At 34.7% G+C, this 27,151-nt stretch overlaps 1 protein-coding gene across 4 annotated transcripts in view; it reads right to left on the bottom strand.

Moving 5' to 3' along the window:
* Positions 1 to 599: 599 nt before the first annotated feature.
* LOC149079961 (homeobox protein OTX2-like) overlaps positions 600 to 27,151 on the bottom strand; it is a 121,114-nt gene continuing 94,562 nt past the window's right edge. For all 4 annotated transcript variants that reach the window (XM_089238872.1, XM_089238874.1, XM_089238870.1 and 1 more), the window contains 2 exons: positions 7,803 to 7,963; positions 600 to 6,996 (listed from right to left, as the gene is read on the bottom strand). In XM_089238872.1, coding sequence (XP_089094998.1) covers positions 6,343 to 6,996; positions 7,803 to 7,963 — 815 coding nt within the window. In that variant the 3' untranslated portion in view covers positions 600 to 6,342. The remainder of the gene's footprint in view (positions 6,997 to 7,802; positions 7,964 to 27,151) is intronic.

Raw genomic sequence — 27,151 nt, 5'->3', positions numbered from 1 at the left:
TTATTTGTCCGGTTCAACGTTTTTTTTCCTCAATTTTTCAGAAATTTTAACTAAATATTTATTAGTTTAATATTTAATATTTATATACTATTTTAATTTTTTTAGAGATTTTGCTCTCTTATGGAAACGTTTATGATGGCAATTGGTCACGTTCCGTATTTTACAGTATTTAAGATCCCAGTTCCTCTTTCCTCAATGGAATGCGGTCATCTATTCATTTGAATGGTTTTTTTTTTTTTTTGTCAAATACATTTTTGTTTGCAGCAGCCCTTTATTTCCCCACCCTTGCAGTCATTAGCAAATTTGTCATAAATACCACTACTGGGCTGCAATTAGTGATATCCCGTATTTTCCGCATTTTCCTTGATGAGGTATGATCAACGTAAGTACGAAGGTACAATTTTTATTTGTGAATCCATATGGATATTAGTAAAAGGAATTGCAGCAATTGAATAATTTCCCATTCAGTTATATAGAACTGGATTATCAAGTCTGCCTACGTACCACCTACACCATTGGACCATAGGTTGAGAAACGCTGCTCTAAATTATTGTAACAAAATTGAAAAATATGAAAACGAATAATGAAAAACCACATGGTCATAATTGAAAGTTTATTAGTATTACTCACTGAACGTACAGGGAATAAAAGTTGTTTTTTTTTTCAGATTCATTTCATCAGTAACATACAGCAGCTCTACATGTACAAATTTATATGCCGAAATCCGCAAAGCAGACTTACTTATTGGTTTTACATTGTTTATCTGTATAATGTAAATAGCAATGAAATAAAATCATGATTCTTAAATTTTTCATAACAATGAACATTAAAAATATGAATTTTTTTTTCAAAGTATATGAAACAAAAATAAGAAGATCATAAGAAGCTGCACCTAATAATTTATATATTTTTTATACGGAAATATATCGTCGCTAGCGATGAATTTATTGATTAGATAATTAATGTTTCAATTATTTCAAGTGGTAAACAACTTTGTTGAATATAAAAAAAAATGAATGTGTTAGAGACAAAACACATAATTACATTCATTAATTGTATTAAAATTACAATTAATGAATATAATTAAAACACATTAAACACATTTTTTCTGTTCAAAATTTTGAATAAAAATAAATGATCGTTTAAAAAATGTCAACGCAGAAAACGAATGTGTTTAATTGAACTTATATTGTTTTATTTATCATTGTGTGTGTTGTTATACTATTTTCATCATTATAAATGTTTTTATGTTTTACCAAAAAGCTAACGACTGCATAATACAGTTTGATGGATTATTAGATCTGATCAGGTTTGGAAAGAATACTCCATTAAATTTTGAAAATGTGAGACATACATTTGTTAGATTTAACTGAAAGTAAAAAAAAAAACCATCTTAATTTAAAAATAAAATGGATTATGTATGAGGTGCTTATTTTCAAAAGGGAACATTTCCACTTTTTTCCAAAATGCCCTTTTGTTCCAAATTCCCGTTTATGATTTTTTGACCAAAAATATTCAGACGAGAATATTTTTGGTCAAAATTACAATGTGTTAGTCGTTTCTATCAAAAGGAAACATATCCACCTTTTTCATACACTTCGGTATTTTTCATCTCTCTTGATAGCGGACCTCTCGATAACTGACACGAATGGCACCGAAAATTTTGTCCGCTAACGAGGAGTACCTGTTAATGATACGATATATTGAATCCCATCGATGTAATTCAAAATTATGTCTGCCAGTAGAGGTGTCCGCTAAAGGGAGTGTCCGTTATGGAAGGTTCCACTGTAGAATGATCGTATTTCTTATGTTAATGACGAAAGAGCAGTAAGGTTACATTCCTGGGCCAGTTAAAACATTCTGGAATCAACAGGTGACGTAGAAATTTTTAATTATTACCAATATAATAAATAATTCCAATATATATATATAATTTCCAATTCCTTATCATTTTCCAGATTTGGTCAGCTCAAATTTTAATCAAACGGTAAGATTTTTTTTTTTTAATTTTCTTGAACATTTCCAAAATTCAAATATGGATAACTCTCTCTTGAATGTTGATCAAGAGATCCAGAATATTTAAATATTCTTCTATCATTCCTACATGCTACCTGTTGGGCAATTTCTACTTTTGCAAAGCAAACGTATTCCAAAGAAATACGTTTTCTACTTCCACTGTGAATTTAGCAAAAGTGGAAATGTTGCCTTTTGAAAATAAGCTCCTCGTATATAATTGAAACTGTAATTAACGGATATTGTATTGTACCAGTTGTTAGCTGCTTGGTTAATATTTCGAGTAATTAAACGATAACAATTTTACTTTTCTAAGATTTATTAGTCGAGCAACGCACAAGCATCAAACTAAATGGTCGCATTGTATTTAAATTATTATAAATTAACTAGAGTCTCTTAAAAAAATTATAAGTTGCGTTGCGGCTCCCGTAAAATTTTCCCATTAAAAACAAGAAAAATAAACAAAGTTCCTAACTCAAACTTCTTTTATACTTATAGTGTGATTGATGTTCGATAGATGGCGCTGTAATGCATCTCCACTTCGGTTCTTGGGAATGGGTTGATGACAGGGAAAACCGCTTTGGCACTAAAACTTTGAGATCGGATTTAGAATGTATTTCAATACATACCTATGTGAGATAAGTCATCAGAATGATCTACAGATTTTTAACATTGATAACGCGAAGTAAAACTGTACTTACCGGTAAGATTTTGTGGCTTTTTCCGCGTTTGACTTTTTTTGATATAAAAGCGATGCTTTCAATGAATATTGCAGTTTATTGAATTAAAAAATAATTCATTCCCTTGCAATATTTCTCCCCTCGTCATTCACTATATCACATATTTACACAATACCTCAAAATAATTACGGTACAAAATTCACCTTTACGTTCAGTGAAGGCCTTTTTTTTTTGTTTTCTATGTATAAAACGAGGACGTCCTCCTCTGTACACTATACAATATTTACATTATTTAGAAAAAAAAATTGAAATAATTGCATCAGTTATAGGCTGTATGCACGTCTAACAGCTTACGATTTTTTTGGGTATGTGTGTGAATTGAATGTTGCACTTGCCCATTGTTACAATTTCTTATAATTCCCTTTCCTTTGTGACACCTTGAGGAACGTATGATTTTTCCAATATATACCAAATGCATTCAATAAATTAATCGATCGAGACAATCATCAATTGTCGAAGATCTTGACAATTTACAGGCATAATTGAGCAGAATTATGTGCGGTCATTTAACTGTTTCGACAAAATGTTGTGGCCAAATTCGCGAAAAATATCGAAATAACGTATTTTTTGCCCATCATTATTTGTTTTTATCATTTTGAAAGCAAACTTATAAATTCTAAACTATGGTATTTTGGAAAATATCAATTATAAAATTTCCTGGACTTAAAATTGACTGTGCTTTCTTATTTACGACGATTTTGTGTTGGCTAATCAGTTGAAGACGCATTGTCACAAAATTGTGACTTGAAGTTGGATTACTTTCAAATTAATGATTTCTTAGTTATATGACATGTTTCTCTAGTCATCAGGCTCTCAATTGGTTCGTAACATGCCGTTGGTAAATCAACCTTATCTAGAACCAGGGCAATCTTTACGTATGGGGCTCACCTTAGAATACAAGTGGCCCAGGGATGGACTATTGCCCGAGGCATGTAAAAATTTTTACCTGGCATCTATTTTTTTTTTTCAATCACGTACCCGACACTAGCATATAAAATATTGATTCGGGCATGTAATTATTCAGGCATGCAAATTTTTGCACATTTGTCCATCTCTGTGAAACGTGTCCAATGATAATCTTTCATCACAATTAACATCGTGCATCGTGATAAGCTTGTATGGGACTTCAATTCATTGTTTTGCCCACGGGCCCCGTGATCTTGCTAAGATGACCCTCTCTAGAATGGTGCGAGAAATATACTTGGACCAGAAAAAAAAACAAAACATCGCCATCTATAGAACATCTCTTCCCACAAAAAAAAAGAAACTGTCAATAAATTAAGAGTGATTATCGAATTAAGCATTCGAAGCCAGATTACAATGCAACTACCGTTAGGCTAATAAGGCGCGAAACCCTTCTAATATATATCATACTAACTGAATATAATACAGTTCGAGAAATATCAGAAAAATTCCATCATTAAAGGACCAAAATTTTGAAGAATAAAACCGGTAATATTTAGTTTAATGCAAAAAATGAAATCTATGAGAATACGATAAAAATTATTTTGTAAGAGTGCTTGTGGCAAAGTTTTACTACAGTAATAAGATTTGTACAAATAGCAAAATCATAAATGTAAGTGTTTTTAGAGATGTTTTAATCAGTATTTATCTGCAATAATAATAATGGAAAAGTACAATTATAAAAGGCGAGTGAAATCTCTTGCTTTTCTTTATGCAGTCCGAATAAAATTTTTGCTTTAAAATATATGAGTATTTTTGTTAGTCTGCTGTTGCTCAGTATTTCGGATACGTGTCACAAACGACGAGTTACACTATGAAGAACCTAGTAATTCAAAAATTGGGGGGAAAACAGTGTGATATATATACCCTGTCAGCCTAAATACTGGATATATCGCATACACAGTCAGTTCAATATTTACAGAGCATTACACTTTGAATCCCATGATTTTCTTCCTTATATCTCTTAATGTACGAGTAGGATTTATATTTTCCAGAGTTCCAGGTCTAAAACATCACTTCTTTTGCATTGTTCACGGATTTTGCCACTTAACACCTTCTCTCGAGTCATAACCATAAAAAAGAATGTTTTTTTTAGAAATCCTGTATATACCAGTGAAAATGATAACGCATTTTTCAACAATGCAATGATTTAAGATTGAATAAAGCGTCCACTTTGATGGCAAATCAGTTACAAATATCAGTTTTGTGGTCACTCTCATATTACGAACGTTCGCCAGCACGTTAAAAAAATTAAAACTTGATTATATGAATTACATGTGAGAGACCGATCTTAATTTAACAATACAAAACAGAAATTTTTCATGATATTTAAACTTTGATAATGCGTATCATATATATTCTTGATTAAACAATTAAAATAAAAAAAAAACAAGCAAAGAAGCTGTTGGTTCGAGTTGCGATTCTGATTAATTAGTCATTTGATGAGTCACATACTTACCATCTTTACTTTCCAAGAGCAATCGATTTCAGTCGTTTGTTTACAATATGACTCTATTGACCAACTTATATTGTCCATTCTTACCTTGGCATTCGTATCGAATTATTGAAGACTACCATCGCACAACGAACTTCATTCGACGACGACTACAGATAACGCTTGAGTCAGAAATTCTGATAAATATATTCTTGAATTTATACCCTGATCAGTCAGTTGTCGTTTGTCGAATGCAGTTCGTCGTGTACTGTCAAAAGCCTCCACTTACCATTTCCAATAACTTTTTTTTCCTTTAACAAATCAGCTTTTAAAAAAAAACTACATTTCTTTCTTTAGTATTATCCACAAATTTCATCAAATACAATATGAGAGAAAAAGAACATTACTATTATTTTGCCTGAAAAATAACTAGACGAAGAAATGGAAAGATCGGGAATGTGAATCTAAGATTTCAGACTAGTCTGTTTCTTTGGATGTGAAATCGAGATAGCTGACAAACAAAAGATTAATCGTTTCCTAAATTAATTTTTGAAAGATCCACCTATCGATGAAATGCACACAAAACTTATTCTTGAGTGATTTTTTCTTTTGTCATCATTAAATCGAAACCCACAAGTCTAACGCTACTTCAACTAAAATTCTTCACAGAACCCTATGATAACTGCAAAAGAAAAACAACCCAAATGGTATTTTCCCTCTAAATTAAGATCAAACTATAACTTTTTCAAGACAGTTCAATTCCAAATTAACTAATGTATATGAATGGGAAACACTTGAGTAACGAAAATATTTTCCTAAAGGTGTCACAGCAACCTCTAAACAGGCATGAAAATGTGCTTTCTTGCAAATCAGCCACTCTTTCATAAGATTTTCTTTTGGTTTTTTTGTTTGTCTGTCCTTTGAATTTTCAATGTGTCTCTGGTCTTCATTGAACACTGGCCTCGGGACCGCTTGGAGGCAGCGGCAAAATTTCGCATCAAATGCATTGTCTGCACAATTTCAACCGAAAAAGCGCAAGAGCATTTTTTACGTTTTGTATTTACCTTTCGTGCATGAAAAGGTTAACTCTCGAGAATGAGGTGTTAATCGGCACAACACAGTGTTCATATTCGTGAGTTTTCCCAAAAAAAAAAAAATTCTGAATCCATTTATACTCTGAGTATTCGTTCCTCAAAGCATTTGGAATTTCCACGCGGAGGACTTGTCATTGCCGTACTCCAAGCAATCTGTGCTTCCTGGCGGAGGCAAGCTTCCGTTGATGGGAGGTGTCCTGGAGGTTAGGGACTGATGGGCTGCCGCTGCACTGGAAGCTAAGCCTACTGGACCTCCCATGTGAGTTCCGGACATAACTGGGGCGCTCATCTGGTTGAGAGGAGAAGTCATTGTTGTTACAGCGTGAGGCATGGGAGGTGGCAAGTAGTCCATATTCATGTTGCTATAATGGTAGGATGTAGGTCCGTATGACTGCGAGTAGCAGCTTGGCGAAGTATTCGCGGACATTTGGTACGATCTCTGCATGCAGCTGTTAGCCCCCATTAGTTCAGCGGCTACGGGACTGATCGTTGCTGGGCTCCAAATGCTACTGCTGCTGGAGCTGTTGTTGGAGGTCACTGATGTTGGTGGACCTGAAGACGAAGTCGTAGAAGAATGAGGCGCTGGTAATGACGGAGGCTTGTAAGGGGAATCTCCACGTGATGAAGACGGAGGTGTAGATGAAGACGGTGGACTTTTGACTTTCTTCGGTCTGCTTTTAGTAGATCCTCCTCCTCCATTCTGTTGCTGTTGTTGTTGGCGACATTTGGCTCTCCTATTTTTGAACCAAACCTAGAATAAAATAATGTTTCGAACTATTAAAGTTGAATATTCTCAACTAAAATCATACATATAAAGAATATTAGCAGGAGATTCAACATCAAAATTTTTTTTTTTTTACCAAGATGCGCGTTATTTTCAGCCATCTCGTTGGGCATTTTGCTAAATGTAGCCTCTGCGTTTTTATTTGTAATTTGTAGATATCTATAGTCATAAACCAATGGAGATCAGTTCTTAAGATTAATAGAAAGATTTCAAAGCTCTTGTTCACTTATTCGAAACTTCAAAACTCATCATTAATTTGAAGTTCACCTTTGAGGAGATAGAAGTCCAAGCTGCTGTTGAATGCAAGAAAATTTAATTTACACGTTTTCAACGAGGTTTGTATTTCTCATCTGAGCTGCTAGTGTTGACAGGACAACAGATGAACCACGAGTGTTCTAGATTGGTACCCCAGTGGTGTTAAACGTCCGAGAAGGCGTCCCCACGCAAGATGGATTGACGACATCAGGAAAGTGGCTGGAGTAAACTGAATGGCTAAAACATCAGACAGAGCAGAATGGAAAAATTTAGAGGAGACCTTCATCCAGCAGTGGATTGAAAATGGTTGTTGTTGATGATGATGATAAGTGTTGTATCCCAGCTAGCAGCCAGGTCTCTTATGATAATCAAAGTAAAAACTTACGAAAACACAGACCTTAAAAACTTGGATAAACTCGTTTTTCTGATCACACATGGGAAAAATGTTCATTTGATACAGGACTTTTTCACATCAAAGATGATGAATCCTCAAAAAACATGTCAAATCAAAAACTTACTTGAACTCTAGATTCTGGTAGGTTGATTTTAAGAGCCACTTCTTCTCTCATAAAAATGTCCGGATATCTAGTTTTGCTAAAAAGAGTTTCCAGCACATCTAGTTGTGCTCTCGTGAAAGTTGTTCTTTCACGTCTCTGTTTCCTCGGTGGTGGGGCCGGTGCTGTAAATGAAGAGTATGACTTCATCAAAAATAGAAATACAAATTTTCCAGTAACTACAGAATATACACTGACAGAATCTGTATCAATCGAGAAAAACCAAGTTATATCTAGAAGCAAAATAATTATTAAACGAAAAACTAATAGACTAATTATTAACAGAAGCTTTCAGAGAATATACACGGTAAAAGATTATCCTAGAACTCCCCCGGTAAGGGTTAATTAATAAAAAAGTTGTTGAGTAAATGGGGTATTTAGTGTGAATTTTTTTTAGTATTATTTATCGTGGATCAATTAAAAATATCCCACTAAATTTTTCTATTTTAAACTAAAATTCATTTTAACGAAAGAAGCCTCACACACTTGGGATTTCAAGACACTAGAATAAATTTAAAATCAGGGCTCATTCTTGTTTAAATACTGTGATAAAAGTTAATCGATCAACAATATTTAGGCAAGCGTTGCAAGCCACCAAAAAAAGACAAAAAAAAACCGGAGCTATTGCCGTGTCTCAGGGATTTACAGACAGTGCCATCTTAACGCATGGGCCCACCCGGGCACGGCCCGACGGCTTCAAGAGAAGAGGGTGTCCCACAAAAATGAGAACTGGTTGAAATTGTCGAGAATTTTCACTTTCTCCATCATGGCCCAACACTTTGGGATACAGTGCTTACATTTCCCTATGGGAGAAAGCCTGGGCCTCGTCTGGTTCTACAGGTACCTCAGAAAAACCACTTGGCTCGGGGGCCCATAATGTTCTTAAAACGGCCCTGTTTACAAATGGCTCAAAATGAGATGTGAATAATGAAATGATCGAAGTGAAATAAAAGAAAAAAGATAGAAAGTGAGCAAATAAAAGAGTCGGGATTCTCGTCGGACACGGCGGGGCGCACCTACTGCCTGAGTTGCCCATAATTTCTTGAGAACCCGGAGTCAGAGCATACGCGTTGGGACCGGAAAGATGGTGAACGGTGAACTATGCCCGACATGTCGAAGCTAGAGGAAACTCTAGTGGAGAACCACAGCGGTTCTGACGTGCAAATCAGTCGTTGAACCTAGGTATAGGGACGAAGACTTATCAGACCATCTAGTAGCTGGTTCCCTCCAAAGTTAGCACCAGCTATCCTTATCTACAGGATAGCTAGTGCTCGGAGGGAAAAAAGATTTTTTAAGTGAAAAACGAGACTTTTACAAGTCACACAATGGAAACGGTACAAGTAATTAATGTACAGTCCTGCTCTATCATTTATTTTGCAGGAATTTAATGGCTCTTTATAGCAGGGCTTGAGAAATCCCAGGTGCCCAGGTCGCCATGGCGACTAAAAAATTGGTAATGGCACCTAAAATTTTCTTTGCGTAGTTACTAAATTGCAACACAATTGTGCTGAGAACAGCAAAAAATGTTTGGAATTTATAGCAGCATATCTACCAACATGAAAGAACCATGCCTTGAAGAAAAAGTCAAAAGAAGCATTATTTTGAAAACCTTTTCTTTCAAGTAAAAAAAATTTTCCGGCACCTAGATTTTTTTTACGATTTGTCCAGCCCTTCTTTATAATATTGTCAGGAGCATATTTGCGTAACACTACGAAGATATTTTTAGATTTTAACAACCAAGACTTTTACTTTCAGATCGAAATAAAGGAAATGAGCTGTGTGTGTGTGTGTGTGTTATCCTGGAAAAACTGCACGAACATATGACATTGAAATAAATCAAATAAATTCTCTACGTTTCGTACGGTTCAAAATTGGAAGACAAAAACAGCATATAAGTCATTGAACCGGCATCCTTTTACATATCGGACTCCAGAGTGCATTTTTGGATAAACAAACGGACGACGAACCTAAAAAAAAAATAACAATAATGATAATAATAAAAAGAACCAAGATGATGGAGAAGAGAAAAGGAAGGCCTCTCTGGAGAGTCTGGTGATGAAGAAGACCACGAAGAAAAATATAAAAAATGACAACAACGTTTTTGAAATGACTTTTTTTTCTAAAGAAACGCACACACACACACACAAGATGAATCCTCTTTTGACTGCAATCATCAGCCAGTGCCCATCCCACATGGGCAGAGCGCATGCGTTTGATTCAATCCATCGTGGTTCCATCATTATTCATTGCCTTCTACTATTTCTTCTAGCCTTTAAGTGATTTCGAAGTGTGCCAGAGTTGGCGCATAATTCAGCTGCAATTTGTTTCCCTTGGTTAACAAAGTAAAAAGTAAAATAAAATAAAAGTGGGCGGGTGGGATTGTAGGTGAGAAGAGAGGCTTCAACATCACATCATCATCAAGACGCCCCTTTTTTTCTTTCGGGGGGGGGGGCAGCGATTTGGCCTCCCTCAAGTCACTTCACTGCAGAGGGTCATTACAGGATTAGAGACACATTTTCTCAGCTTCTCGCTCATTTGTATGAACCGCAGAAAGTGAAAGAGAGCAGCAACAGAATAAGAAAAATACTGAGAATAATATATACGGTGGAACAAGTGAAAAAAAAAAAAAAAAAGGAGAATATGTGCTCACATACACATGTGTAAGGTATAAAAGGGAGAGGTTGGTTCTTGACATGTTGCGTAGGAGGTCGAGAACCAGTCAAGAAATAAAGATTTGAGCAGCTCCTGAAGAAGACAGCTCTTGGAAAACCTGAAACATCATACAGACAGGCTTCTTTTCTATGTTTTTTCAGACTTGGTGTTCCCCCCACTGTTTCAGTCTCGTAACATTTCCATACCCGAAAAAAATAATTATTTTCTTTCATCTTTATTTTTCCTTTTCGTGACTCTGTTGCTCAAATTTCATAGCCGTCTTGAATGATTTTTTTTTAAATATAAATGCTAGAAAATATATAAGAGATGATCTCTATTATCCAAAATGCTTTAGATATAGAATTGAATTCCATTGTCTAGATAAAAAATGATTAAACTGAGATACAGTGAAACCTCGATATAACGATACGCTACGGACCAAGAAAAAATATCGTCGTAGAGGGATCATCGCGCGTTATGTCATGAGGCAACATTATAATCAAGTGCCACCGTATCGTGCTGTATCGTCAAAACTATAATTTTGATTGCATTGGCGTACGCAAAGGGGGGGGGGGATTAGAACCCAACCAGCCGAGATTATAGTGTTGTTGTGCAGGAAAAAACGTAAACCTCCCCCTTGAGAAGAAAAAAAATTGAAACATCCCTCCTTGAGAAAATTCTGCGTACGCCTATGATTGATTGGTTGATTAATAAAATTTATTTAGATGCATTGTGCACCTGTAAAGAAGTTCACTGTATTGCACTTCAGTGGTGTACACAGAAAGTGTCATACCAACAACTTCAACAATACTTTCGGTGATCATGTGGTGCAAAATACCATGTTATTAGACGCCCTTGGAAGAATAAAAAAAAAAACAAGTGATGAAGTCAAATTTGAAATCAAGACGATTTTGAGCAAAATTTAGCGGTTTCAAAATCTCTTAAAAAATATCGTTGTCGATCTCGAGGGATTCATCGTAGTAGAGAATATCGTTGTAGCGGGAGGAGTTTAACATTGAACTATAGGCAATTTCAAACAATATTTGAAGAAATATCGTTGTAGAAGGATTTATCATTTTATCAAGTATCGTTGTAGCGAGGTTTCACTGCATCGCCGATTTCGGTTTTTTCCAGTGTCTTAGAAGTCTGGAAGTTTTGGTTGTCATTATGCTTGATATTGTCACTCTTTCTCAAGTAATTCTATGAGGATTGAGTCGGTTTCGAAATCTTTAAACATCACTACGTCTTATACGTGTCCTTATTGACTTGGGCTAAAGCGCTTTACTTGAGTAGGAATGCTATCTAATTGGTGGATATGATGCGATAAAGGTACAACAAGTGAGGCTGAACAGCTCGCACTTTATGTTGTCATGCACTTGAGTAGCAGCAAGTATTACTATGATACAGGTCATAGTCCGTATTGTTTGCTGGCCGTGTAAAATTGCAGGTGTTATAAAGTTGCGAGGTGTAACAAAAGCCCTACAAGATACTGGCACTTAATATGATCATCCGAAAATATATAATAGTTTGACATACTCTTTTCAGTGTAGATTATTTACATTATACTGTATTTGTGCATTTATAATACAGCGTTACATTGGTACGCGTCGGTAATTCGTTCAGGAACTCCTGACGATTGCCCAAACCGACGAATTCTGAACTTATCAAGTGAGCCGTCTTCCAGTTAGTAAAGGGTGAGAAGAAGCATTTTTCATCATTTACAAAGCTTTCAGAGGCGGTATTTTTTTACTTTTAAATGGAGCAAGGAGTAGGCCTGCCTAATATGTAAGACAATTCATTTCGTCAAAATGCTACAAATATCGAATGTGCTACTTCCGAAAACATCGAGTATAACTATAATTTGTATTTGAGACTAGAGCGGTCCCAATTCGAGTTTCCAAAGACGAGTTTCCCAATTCGTGAAATTTTCGGTGCTTCTCCTTTATCATTTCCCAACCATTATTAATTAGTGTACTGGATTTAGAAAGATATCAAATAACTAAACATTGTATTATTATTATTTAATTATAATAGCTTAGCCATACTAGGCATTCATAGGATACCAAAAAAGTTTCTGTAATTGTAAGAATACATGACGCATCATCCAAATAGGTCACCAATTGGCCCTTACTGAGGTAGAATACTGTTGGGAGAGAAAAACTTTTCTATAATCTAATGATAAAAAAACCGCTTTAGCCATACTTCGGGAACAAATAAAAACTCCATACTGTTGGTGACAAGCTGTTTTTAATAATATTTAAATTTAAAAAAAATTGACTAAAATGTCAGATCTATTTCGAGCTAGCAGACTGGGCAGCCACTCGTGCCTCAAGACGTCTTATCAGTCTAAGACAGATAATAAGCAAAAAATCATGAGCTCCCGGGCAAATGATGTTCAGAGGAACCTATCTGGCTGGAATTACCAGCCTGCAGTTTACTCACATACTCCATAGAATCGTAGTTACCAAATATCATGATGACCAGGCCCTTCTAAACACCTGAGGCCCCTGTATCATGCCCGAGTGAGCCCATGGGTTGAAACGGTACTGCTTACAACGAACGAGAACTATTGCCTCAATGAATCATTACTTACTCTTTTGAAAATCACGATGCTCTTATGGAATATCTAGACACTTGAAACAATTTTTGACACATTCAAAAAATTAAATAAAAAACTAAAAAATTTTGAATTTTAGGAAAATACAATTTTCTCTTTACACTAAAAGTTCTGTAAAAGATTGTAACAACTTTGTGACGCTTTTCATCTCAATCAGAATGCTCAAAATCACAAAATCTATAGCAACATATTCTGAAGCTGAACCATCGGCCTTATCCAAAGAAATGATTCAGAATCACGTTTCGTATTGAATACATTCTTCAAAAACATAGAAATATGAAATCTCCCAAATATATAAACTACCAAAAAAGGTCTTTCCCCTTCGAAAACATAAATTATGACACTAACAATGCAGTTGTCTCGATTCAATATAACACACAACTAAAGTCAATTCACCGAAAAAAATTCTCGTATCGATCCCACAACAAATACTTATATTTTGTCTCTTACACTATAATAGAATGACATTTATTTCTTCTCCGTCAGTGGATTCCATAATAATAAAAAATATAAATAAATAAAATACAAACGATAGAATTTTAAGAAAGAATTAAAGATTTTCGACATTTTCTTTTCCTCCTAAAATTCAATATGAATGACAAAAGACTGGAATCTTTAACAATCTTTCTTCCATCAAAGTTAAAAAATAGAAGTAAAAAATATATACACAGTAATATAAAGACGCATTTAAAAATGCTTTGTTTCTAGAAAACATAAGTGGGGTTCAGAAAAATTTGAAAAAACATAAAAAAAATAAAATAATAATCGGAGAGTATATAACATTGGAGAAAAAATACTAAAAACGAACAAAGATTTGAGAAATATATATATATATATATATAAAATAAGTTTAAAGTCTCTTCGAAATTGTTAGAATACTGGATTTGAAGTATACAAGAGACATAAGGGGTTAGAGACGGTGGAAATGGTATTTTTTGGAGGGTAGCAAGGGCAGAAAAAATAAATAAAAACTTGAAGGAAACAGTACATATACGGAGGAAAAAATAAGTCTTAAAAAAGACTAAAATATGAAAAAAAAGGGGTTTTCCTACTGGAAATCCCATGAACTCCGACATTGGACTGAAGATTTTGATAAACTGCGACAAGCAAGTAAACGCAAGGGAGGTAAAGGGAGTGTTAACAAAACGTCCATTACTATGAAGAGATAAATAAATAAGTAAATAACACACACACACACACACGCATACCTAAGAATAAAACAAATAAATAAATAAACATCCGAAACTTAAAACCATGATTTTTTTTTTTAAAAATAAATAAAAAAAAAAAAAACACCACGAACCGATTTTGCTTAACAATAAACGAGAGAAATAATAATAATAAACAACAAACAGTAATATAAGAAACAACTGCCGCGTGCTTTAAGAGAGAGGAAAAATGAAAACGCCAACGAATAAGCGAATAAGAAATGAAAATGCAAAGTGGGGGACTGTCACAGAAAGCCGAATTGTTGGGATTATAAAAGATTAACTAAATATCATTATCAGGGAGGAAAATAAAAAAATAAAGGAGGGCGCCAAGAAAATTTTCTCTTCACCGAGAGCAAAAACATTGCTGTTTTTTTTTTTTTTAAGTTTCTTAGAAGAAAAGAAATAAAGTAAAAAGATGGGAGAATAAAAACCTACGCGTTTCCGCTCATTTGGATTATAGAAATCTTTTGCATTTGCAGCCCAAGTGTTTTCGGGTAAAAAAAAAACGAAGAAAGAGTGGGGGTGCTAAAAATGAATGCACATAATACGAAGATGGAGCGAGAAGAACAAAAAGAAGATGATAATAATAAAATAGACGTTTTTTCCCTTTTTTTTTTAAAGAAATAAATAAAAAATAAGAGAAATTTTATTAAATGCAAAACCACTAGATGTTTATGAAGGCAATTTTCTTCACTTGCGATAATGCATCAAATGACTCAAAATCGATCACCTTATGGATGAAAGAAAGGAAAAATGAATAACAATAAAAGTTAAAAAATAAAAAAAAAAGCTAATTTACGTCCATTTTTCTTCACATTCTTCTTATGAATACTTTTAAATTCAATAACTGAATAAATATCGATAATTTTATGTTTTCAAATAAAAATTAAGAATTAATCTTTGTCGTTTTTCTTGAGTCGATGCATGTTAAGAAAAGATTTATACGGTTAACAATAGTGTTGATATTTATCAATAAATAATTATTTTCCTCATTAAATTTATGTACCTCATTAATTTGCTCTACTTTACATATACAAGTGCCACAAGACATTCTTCGTTAATGTATAACCGTTTTTGAACACTTTGTCCACAATAAACTTGAAATTGTGAAAGAGTATTTTTGATTTTTTTCATTACTGTTTCTCAAAGTATTCATATTTACACACATGTCTAGATATTTATATACAGGATGACTCCATAACTCCCCTTGCCGCACTTTACTGGCGAACCATTGATCCTGAAGGCATACTTTCAATTAGAAAAAGTATCAAAATAACGGTTAGAACTTGGTGGGGTAATTAATTTTCAAGGTCATGTATAGTTTCAAAATATAGAAATTAACCTTTTATACGGACACCCTGTCCTCAAAAACTCAATTAGAAAATTGTTTGCCTGCATCTCCTGAGGCCAAAAAAAAAAAAAAAAACTCCACGTTTCCACGTACAATATTCACAGAGATATTTGAATTCAAAAATTGGAGAAAAGTTGGAAAAGAACAGCATAATTCAGGAAAAGAAACGTTGTCCGTTGGAAGAAAGACTTCAATTCAAAACAAAAAAGATAATAATTGAATAAAAATGTTTTTCTCTTTTTTAAGAAATAGGAAAGTAAGAGAAATTTTATTAAATGCAAGATGTTTATGAAGGCAATTTTCTTCACTTTCAACAATGCATCAAATGACTCAAAACCGATCGTGCCATCACCATCATGCCAAACAACATCATCACTTTATTGATGAAAAAAAGGAAAAATCAATAAGAATGAAACAAAAAGCTAATTTTTTCGTCCATTTTCTTCACTTCCCGCTTTCAAATATATTTTTAAATTCAAAAACTAAATAAATATCAATAATTTTATTTTTTAAAATAAAAATCAAGAATTTTTTTTGTATTTTTTTCTTGAGTTTAGATGCATGTTAAAAAGACTTATGTGATGAATGCGGTCATTTTACGCTCACGATGACCAACCAGATGAAGATTTCGAAGTAGTCAATTTCGAATGGCTTCTATTCAATATTTCTATATACACCGGGTGATTGATTCTAAATTTTAAGGGATGATAGAAGTCACTAAAACGAACATTTTGTTTGTGCGGCAATGTATGGGTTCAAGTGACGCGTTTAAGATCTAGCGGCATGGAGCCTCTTGAAACAGGCACCTTAGAGCGGCCTTTTTAGCAGGAATAGGCCGTATTAATTCAAGTTCTATTAGGTGAAAACAACACAAGAAATATAAATAATTCCTTACGTGTGTGTGTTTGTACAGTATTTTTTAAAATTATTTGTTACGATATTTACAAATTGTGATCCCAGATACGTTAAAATACAGGACATTTTGCCAACTGTCACCAAAAAAGTTTCCAACGATGAGAAAAGTAGCCAATTATCAATAAAATCACTGAGAAGTCATCAATAGCGGGAAATGAGGCGCTAATACAAACAAATTGCAGTGAATTAAAATGTTTTTTACGAACAAAACGTTTAACATGACAAATATGTGTGAGATGAATATTTATATTTGATAATCATAAATATAATCTAAAGCTATGAAAATAATCTTAATCCTTGATTTTAGTGATGATCAATTGTAGTTTAATTGTGATCAATCAAATTACAAAGTGGGATATTTTTATTGCAAAAAAGTCGGGTTGGCCAAAAAATACATGAAAATACAGAAAAGCCTCGTAAAGGGCTAGCTATATGGTCATCTTTGCTCAACCGCAGTCGCAAATGATCCTCCTATGATCAAAATTTTATCAGAGGGGTGATTTTTCACACTTTCAGCGGCATTGACGAGATATCTCGCTTCCTTAAAAGCCTCTTAATTTTAGCACTGAGAAGCCCAGATATACTTTGCAAAGTCAATTTCTCAATGGAACACTTTTCCTTATACCCCTTCCTTAACTTTGCACCTGCTCAATGTGGCATTTTTCGGGGATTTAGTGATTTCTACTATGCAGTTGGAAGGTTTAAGCATACCAAGCCAAACACTACCTTCTATCATTAAAAAAACGCATTGTGAATAAGGAATTCTATAAATAAAGAATTATATATATATATATCTACAATTCTTGCGTTGCTTTCACTTAATATCACATCTACACTGCCTAAGAAAGCCGCTATAACCTAAACGCGTCACTTGCAAACATGCCATACAAGGAATCTTATTGTGCTCTATCACATCTCAAAATTTGTATAAAAAGTGCAGGTTCTGTACATGGAATAATTTATAAACGTACAGATATTGATTATGTCCATTAATACACGTGTGTTATAATTTATAAAGCGTGATTTTAAGCTCGTTTCAAATATCCGCACTCAAAAGAAAAGGTATCCGTAAAATATCGCGCACTGGTTGGCGATTTAAAAACAAAATGCCTTGTTACTTGGATATCCGAGACGCTAAATATTTAGAAAATTATATTTCTCCCTAGCATTATCACAAGAATAAAATGTTCTACTGCAAAGAAGCGGCCATAAGTTCATTACTAAAGCATAGAAACAAGAACAAAGCAACACAGCTCGAGATTATTATTATTGTTATTGCTGTTTCTCTCACGTTCTATCAACTAATAGAGGAATAGCGTCGTGTACGGGATGAAGAGACGTATTTTCTGATAAAAGAGAGGCTAATGTTAAAAAAGCAAAAGAAAATCAAATAAATAAAACCGGTGTAAAAATGAAAATAAAATGTTTTAAGAACAAGACTATACAAGCGCTTTTATCCTTTCGCGAGACATTTAATCCTCAACGAATTATTTGGTATAGAAGCATAAAATTCTCTTAACCACACCATATTCTCACACTTAAAGAAAATTATTATCCTTTTCTCTTTTATATTATATTTTTTTTTTATATTGTTGTTTTCTACCTCTTGTTTTAGATTTACAAAAGGCTTATAAAAGTCTCTCTTTCGGTAACAGAGGTGTTAAATGTTGAAATATCATCTCTTGTGAAAATTTCAAAAATTTTATTATTTTTTTAAAATATATATAATAATAATAAAAATTGAATCGTACTTAGCAGATAAAGCGTGAAATCACATTTGTACTTATAGAATGCTCTTGTTTTTTCTGTTTTTTTTTTTTTTGTGTTATTGTTATATGATCCTGATTCGATGTTTAATCTTTTTTTCTGTCGCGTAAATTTATACTTTGATTTTTGCGTTATAATATATATATGTAATATATCGTATAAATTTTATCGAATATACTGGAATATGCGATAATTATATTAAATTACACTATACCAGATACAGTAATACAGTAAAAGTCCGTTATAACGAGAGCACATAATCACGGGGAAAATTTTCGTTGTAACGGAGTCTTGTAATACAGATTTCATTTTCTTCAAATTATAAATTGCAGAATATTCCTACTATATCTGGATTATAATCGTTCTTTTAAGAGAATTTTGTTCTAATATTAGAGAATGAATAGGACTCTCTCCAGTCCCAAAATTGATTTTTGAACTCGTATCAGTTTATTCTCTAAGACAATGCTCATCAAACTTTCTGGATCCAAGGACCACTAGAATTTCTGAAATAATTCGAAGAACCAATAATTTACAGCATGTGGGTCTTCGAAATAGCATAAGTGATAGGAACTTGGGTGCATTGGGTGCATCTGTTTCTTCAGGTCAAGGCAAATTATGTGGGCCGAATTTTTTATTCGAACATATACTATGTAAACACCATCAATGATAATTAAATTTAACTGAATAATTTCTATTTAGAATAAAATTTTGAATTCGCGCACGCGCGTGTGTGTGTGTGGGCCATCTATCCCATCCACACGGACCATAGGTTGATAAATACTGCTCTAAGACGTTTTCGCGTATAGAATTTCATTTTCTCAAAAGGATTTAGCGGACTGATCGAGCAATTAGAATTCCTATTATATCATTGTTCAATTCCACGGGAAGGAGACAGAATTCCAAGAACTTCAAATGAGACTTTTTAAAGTCCATAATTTATTCGAAGTAACTCAGAGAGTAACGTTTAGGAGGAGCATGTGTAATGATGAATAATAGTAATCCATCCTTTTAGCTCAATTCTTCAAGGGAAAGAAAGAAAGAAGCTTTTGCTGACGTTACAACGAAAGCTTCATAATTTTCAACTCGCTATAACCAAATATTCTTTTGTATCTTTAACATAAGGTATTTGGCAATCACTCGTTATATCGGACTTTTACTGTATTTAAAGAAGGCATGGTCTGCGTAGAAAAGATATTCTGATGTCCTGAGTCTTCACAATAACGGTGTCCCGTTTTTTACACGTTGCATCTCGCAGTGCCGTCCTAACGCATGGGCCCGGGGGCCTCAGGAGAAGAGGGGCCTCAAAAGAATAAGAAGTAATTGAATTTTTCGAGAATTGGTCAGGTAGGGCCTCAGAAAAATCACTTGGCCCGGGGGCCAGTGATGCTGTTAAGACGGCCCTGCATTTACGACGGTGGTGGGCATTCCTTATCGCTAATGTTTTGAATACCACCGTGGTGACACGATGGGTGGTACATTGTGATGAATCAACGATTTGGCTATATAAGACGTGCTTTCTCAGACGAGAGGCCATCAGTGATTTCCGAAGAGCGCTATAACAAGTCAGCCTTGAAATACGCCATTGTGAGTTTTGTATATAAGCAAGTAGAGAACTCCTATAAGAACGAGAGTTATGCAATGTCCTTTAGAAGGTACGACGATTCTGTTTTTCTTTTATTTATGCTGCCTATTTTGGCCGCCTTTTGGCCGATGAGGGTTCTTGGGGACACAAAGACATTTTTTCCTCTGATCCAGGCATCTTTCAGTTCTGTGCTTCCCTTCATCCATTCCCCAGAGTACTACTACCACCCCTTCTCCAACGGATTAAACTCGATGTCCAATCTGTCGGCAATGGCTTGCATAAAAGCACAAATAAATGGATTAAAGATTCCCTCTGCACACCGATCTCGCAGGTGTGGTAACTGCACTGAAAAAGCCTCTTCGTTTTCTTCTTCCTGAATTTTTATTTTTTAGGCCTTCTCGTTTTAACTTGTGTATGGCTCCTTTTTTTCCGTATCCATTTTTTCCATTTACTCCCCATCTCTGTCTATCGTAGAGTTTTGGGGCCCTTTTTTTTTCTCCTTCAACATAGAAATCCAGAGTCCCTAATCTCAATCTTTTGTGAAACCGAGGTTGTGCGGGGAGGGCACGCGACTAATCCTCTGATGGTATATAGGTAGTAGCAGAGGATTCTGTCTACTGTCCGTAATATGGGGGCCCCCCTACTCTTGTATATAGCGTATACAGCTCTTTTTCTCCGTATGGAAAAAGAACGGTTCGCTCTCATAGAGGGGCGATTTATTAATACGTACCCTCAAGATTAATCCGATCGTTGTTCGTCGTCCCACCGCGACCTCATGGGTCAGGCCCTTGAAAGGGCCAAGCGAGGGATCCCGCAGTTTTCGTTTTTACCTGCGATGCCACCTACAATAGGCGAGTTGCAGTTTTAGTGTGTGTTGGTTATTCCCCCCGTCATACCATACCAAACCATCATCCAGTTTTTCCCGGCAAACAATTACAAACCCTCCTTCGTAAAAGCGAACTCGATTTAGAAGCGCTGTATACGATACTGGAAAAATTCCGAAAACACGTGTGTGACAGTTAAAAAATGAAAATATCCCGTCTTTTATGCATTCTACTGTTGAACACGTTCCACGCAGGGTTTGACGTGATGTTTTATAACTCTGAACCTACACATGCATAATCACTCATGGGAAACTCTCTATTTTATATATATATATATTTATTTTTTTACAACGGGATTCATAAAAGCTAACAAAAATCACGGAATGTCATTACAAAATAGATGCTTAATGACTCTTGATAATTTGCAATAGAAACATACTTCAGGTGAAATTTTATAAAATATAGAATTTTGTTTTACGAATTTACTTCACAACAAAAATAATAATGCCGTCATTTTTTTTTTGATAAAATAATTATATTAATAATTCAGGAGGGTTAGCAGAGTGGTGTAAGTCGATCAATCATCATTTAAAAAAAAAGAAGGTTTCCTAAAATTGTTGCTTTCTATGTTCTTACATGCTAAAAATTTCGTTTGTTCACCCTCTAGAGGTGAACTATTAAAGCTGAGACTTTTGGTTCATTTTTTCGTTCAACAGTTTAACACTTCTAGATTGCACTGCTGGACTTAAGTTAGAATTTTTGAAAATGCGACTCTCTCTCTCTCTTTAATCCCCTCAATTAAGAAGACATTGGCATCCTATTGAAATCGAAGCTGGGCTTAAGCATTTTGCGGCCCTCAACAATTTCGTATACGCTGGCTCTCGCTTAAAAAAGAAGCCTAGAGATCAAACTTAGTTATTTTTATTTCAGTTCTTGTGTCCTTTTCTCAGTCACCTCGTTGGGCATTTTGCCTGTTGTGGCGTTGTATTTGTATTTGTGAGCCGGTCTGGGATCAGGCATTTTTTGTGGCCCGGTGAGGAAAAACCAATCATGTCTTTTCAGAAAACATTTCTGTAGCCCTTCCTCTACAATGTCTTTACGCATAGCCCCTCGCAGAAAAGTGGTTGCCATTGATCTAGGCTAGGTTCCCGATGATCTTTCTTTTTATATATATCAATTCCGAGCGGCCGCTATAATATTAACTTGAGGGTTCTTCAAGAACTCCTGTGCAGGAGGTTTCCGTTTGTTAATCATGTATTAAGACATACAGGGTGATTATAAAAAAACTATCCCGACATATGGGCCCCTAACTATCATACCATTCACAGAAACTGAATGAAATTTTGGCATAAGGTATTTTGATGTATGCGCTCAAGAATGATATGGAAAACAACAGTGTCACTCTAACAGTTACGGTTACAGTGAGAAAATTTCGAAAATATCAAATGGCATCACCAAGTTTTTTGTATTGGAATGTGATCTCCGTCGTGAAAAACCCTAAATAGCGTTCGAACGGCAACTGTAGCATGAAAATCACCGGAGGTAGATAGGCTAAAAGTGAGGACAACCAATAAGGACAGAGAAGCAGCATAAAATAAAGCATTTTATTGTGTTTCACAAATTTTCCACATGACCTTGTGGAGGACTAATCAGGCTGGGATCTCAGCCGAAGAAACGGTGTGACGAATGAAACGAACATTAATGCTCTGGTGCATGGCAAAGTCCTTTTTACTTTTTCCTTGCCTAGCTCCGGGGATTTTCGTGCTACAGGTGCCATTCCAACGCTATTTAGCGTTTTTCAGTATGGAGATCGCATTCCAATACAAAAAAATTGGTGTTGCCATTTGATATTTTCGAAATTTTCTCACTGTAACCGTAACTGTTAGAGTGACACTGTTGTTTTCCATATCATTCTTGAGCGCATACATCAAAATACCTTACGCCAAAATTTCATTCAGTTTCTGTGAATGGTATGATAGTTAGGGGCCCATATGTCGGGATAGTTATTTTATAATCACCCCGTATTTTTCATATGAAATATCTATAAATGAATAGAATTTTCAGTAGTAAATTTGTGTAACGCAATGCATCAATGATAAATACGTAATCAATGCATCTCACAATCTCGTTTTTCGACCCCTAATATTTTGTGGTCCGGTACGGCTGTACTCTCTATACTTTCCGAAGTTCAACTCTGCTTATAAACGACAACACGAAACAAATTTAAAATCAAAAGTGATGTTGAACAAAGATGAGTTTTGAAGAAAAACAAAAGCTTTAAAAAATTATCAAAGATTTGATTACTTTATCGGATTTCACAATGGCATTAAACCTTCATATATAATCGTAACAAAAAAGGAAAAAACCAATCAATTTTTCTCCTCTTGATCCCATCTTACTTATGTTTCAACACTAACAGATGGCGCTGCAAAACAACGAAGGTGACATTTGTTCTTTTATTGGGGGTACTGTATTAAAAAATTACTCTAGTACGTTTCGATTTCAGTTGTATTCACTGTCTGAAAATATTTCTACACAGTACATATAATACAAAAATATATACATACAGGGTGTCCTGTAAATACTAGCGCGGTCTTTATCTCATCACCCGTCTGTCGTAGAGGCATGATTCCAGTTTGTAAAATACTCAACAGGCGTTCAAAAATTGCCCTGCAGCAGTTTACAGTGTGTCGCAAAATAAAAAAAATTAATTTTTATATCGTTCCCGTGTGATCGAGAACCCAATTACAAAGTTGTTGCTTGAATGTCTCTCCTGATGCCATAAAAAAATTCCATGTTTCTAGGTGCATTATTCAGAGATATTCGAATTCGAAAAACGGAGGACATTTGGGAAAGAACAGCGATAAGTGAGGAAAAACCGTTTTACCCCGAAAAAAATTAATTTTACGTAATGTAAATTTTTTTTTGTCCAAACTCACGAATATCAGCACCTTAGGGAGCTGTAATATGCAGTGTAGTGAAAAACATTGTTAAAGTTTCATTGTTTATATATGAAGAACTGAAAACAAATGAATTATGTGAACAACTGGAAATCGAAAACAATATATATGAACATTGAAAATTTCAAAAAGAAATTAATCGAAGAATTCAAAAGTGAAAAATTCAAATAAGGATTCAAAAATGAAAAAGTCATAGCCAATGTCTAGCGCTCTTATCGTGGGGGGGGGGGGGGGGGAGGACGACACTGAATATTACAGCTGCCTATGGCGCTGATATAGCAGGGCTCACAAAGCGAGGGGCCCGTTGCAGCCACACACCCTTTGCCAGGGCCGCAACTAGATGCTTGGTCAGCCGGGCAAGCACGCATTTTGCCGCTCCTTTGCAATGTCGAAGGAGAGGGTAAAGGGTGAAATTTGTGCCACCTTTAGTCCGGCACCTGGGGTACCAGACCTGCCTGCTTCCCCTCCCCAGTAGTGGCCTTGCTAGTTGCACACCTCTTGGGGTAGCACTGCTATTATTTGTTCTTAACAATGATAACATCACACACTGCGCATGCAGTCATCCTAAAGTAATATCGTTTATTTCATGGCCGACGTAAGGATTGCATCTGACCCGGACGAATTATAAACTTTCTTACAAGATTTGCACTCACTTCATTGTGTATCCGTGCATGGAGCAATATCGGTCTGCAGCAAATTGTGTAGCAGTAACACGTGTTTGAACATGACAGTGTCTGAAGTACACATACGACATGCTTTATGAGTTTTATCAAGGACATTCAGCAACCGTAGCGGCACGGAACATCAATGTTGTGTACGATCATGCGACCGTTGATGTCAAAGATGGTTCACATAACACTGGTCTGGTGACACCAGTCTCATTCATACGAGACAGCAAGAGTGCTACCCGTCAGAATCGCAGTTGCTCTCAGAATGTTGTTGTTCAGGCATATCAATGAATCCTGTGTTCAGAACCCGGAATGTCTCGAGCCATCTCTGATATCCGAGGCCATGAAAGGTTCCATGATAATACATGACATTGATATTCTGTGCCATTACTTTTGTCGCTGAATGCTTATGTCATGTTCAAACACGTGTTACTGCCACACAAATTGCAGCAAACCGAGATTACTCAATAAACAGATACACGATGACATTTTCTGTAAGACTCTAATTTAGTCCCTGGGAGAAGTCAGATGTAACCCTTTCCTGGGTCATGCAAAGTACAACATTACTCAGGATAACCTAAGATATGACAGTTTTACTGATGAGCAAAGTAACGAAGAATTTTTAATAATAATTATTATTAACTTTTGAATTCTTGAAATAAACTGTCAACTCAGTCACAAGAAAGTAACTGTGTATTTCACTTCGTGATGGAAAATACCTTACATATTTGGTAGATAATATTATTTATATTTTCAAGAATAAGATTTCACATAATAATTATTTGAATAATAATAACTTATTTTGAACTTTGTTGGCGTATTCATATGACTTATAACAATCATATCATTATGAAATAGTATAGATTTACTGTAAATATAAGGTATGATTCGAATTTTATTCTTGAACTCAAGTAGAAACAGCGACATTAGATGATATTTCGATGTCTTCCAATAGGAATTTGTGATTTCAAGGAATCTTTGTTTACAGTTATTAAAATTTCTTTCTTGGACATTGATTTAATTTAAATTTCTGCAATAAAACATGCATATTTCTTGACTTATAAGTCATGTCTTACAGTGATATTCCATCATTTATTTTAAAACAAATATGCATGGACAAAAATCGTTTCATAATTTGAATTAGAAACTTTATACAAGGCTAAATTCTCATTTCGAAAAACTCGAAGTAATTGTTTTATCTGCTTAGTGTATGTATATATAATTCCTATTGAATTATAGTTGAAGAAGAATACTACACTTTCTGAACTATTAAATACACCTTTCTATATTTTGTATTTATAATCCCCTTTCAATTATTTTTGTTATCAAGAAAATCTAGAGGATTTACCAATGATAAAATTTCATTCTGGGAGAGATTGATTTGTCGCAGAAAATAGTGATTAACAATAAATATTTCATGCGTTCCATAGTTACTTTCCGAATAGATACGCGCGTGTCAGATATCAACAACATAAACTAATTAGCCATTTGATTTGAATAATATTTATTTCACCCAATTTAAACAAGACGAATGTAATTCAAAACAGTAGCCCTATTAATTCAATTGCGTATCAGAAGATTGTATAAATCATCTACTTTATCATCAAATTTCTTTATCATCAAAATTTATTTTCAAAAATTCATGTCAATAACCTTGATTTTTAAGATTTATAATTAGGTAAAACCTGCAAGAGATTGGAACAATACCTGACATGTATTCGAATAAATCGTCTTTTGATCGTTTAAAATGCATGCATATGGCGATTAAGGATGATGGGTAAGTGATCGGAGGGATGGGTATTTGTTTAGCATTCAGAGACTTCGTTTACTATTCAAGGATAACTTTTATATATAAAAGTATTTTAATTAAAAATCACCCATAATTGCTTCTCTCAGAAAAAGGTGGCAATCAAAGAGTTGTTTGTTAAGAGTAGCCTAGCAATACCTTTGGATACTGAAATTAATCGCGGTGAAACGCAACGCTCTTTTACTCTCTCTTTCTCTCTCTTCTCAAGGACAATATTTTATTTTTTAATTATTATCTACGGAAGACAATTGAGACACGGCGCAACGGGTAGTTAAGGGATTTATTTGGACTGTAATACTGAGCGGGAAGTCGCTGAGGATTAATCTCACCCACCATCCTTTCGCTCTTCTCTCCTATAGCATCATTCTTATAGATCCTCCTTTCTTACTCCTCTATCTTCTATCCCTTGTTGTTGTTCTCTTCCTAAAAGATCAAGACGGCTTAATGCCAGCTGGAGATTAAGGAACCGGTATTCTTCTTATATGGCTGTGGTTTTGTGAAAAGGGATGGCAATGTGTATGCTGGTTGGTACCTCGTGCCATCATCAACATGAAGTATTCACTAGATAGTGTTTAAGGGAATATTTTCTTCCAAAAGGCAACAATATCTTGGGAGATTTTGTAACCTCGAAATCTGTCTAATGTGTTAAGCCCTTGGCACATTTTTTTTTCTTATATAAACCCTAAACTGTGTTTATACCACTATGGGTTACGATGTATTGAATGAAAATACAAATGATACGAAGGAATAACGTGTATATTTTATCAAGTAATCGATTCAATTATACTTAAAAACTCACGTATTGAAGAGTAATTAATAATTCCTTTGGTGTGTGTGTATGATTTGAATTAAAATTTAGTATGGAAACAAACAGTCTTTGAAAATATTACACTAATTATTTTTGGTCTGAAACAGGCATCTTTAACATTATGCTCACTGAATCAACCCAAGAGTGCTCG

Source organism: Pholcus phalangioides, unplaced genomic scaffold (assembly GCF_987345545.1).
Source record: "Pholcus phalangioides strain wild (caught in Gottingen) unplaced genomic scaffold, Ppha-v1.0 ptg000011l_1, whole genome shotgun sequence".
In the NCBI taxonomy this organism is placed as follows: Eukaryota; Metazoa; Arthropoda; class Arachnida; order Araneae; family Pholcidae; genus Pholcus; species Pholcus phalangioides.
This window is presented reverse-complemented; position numbering and strand designations above follow the sequence as displayed.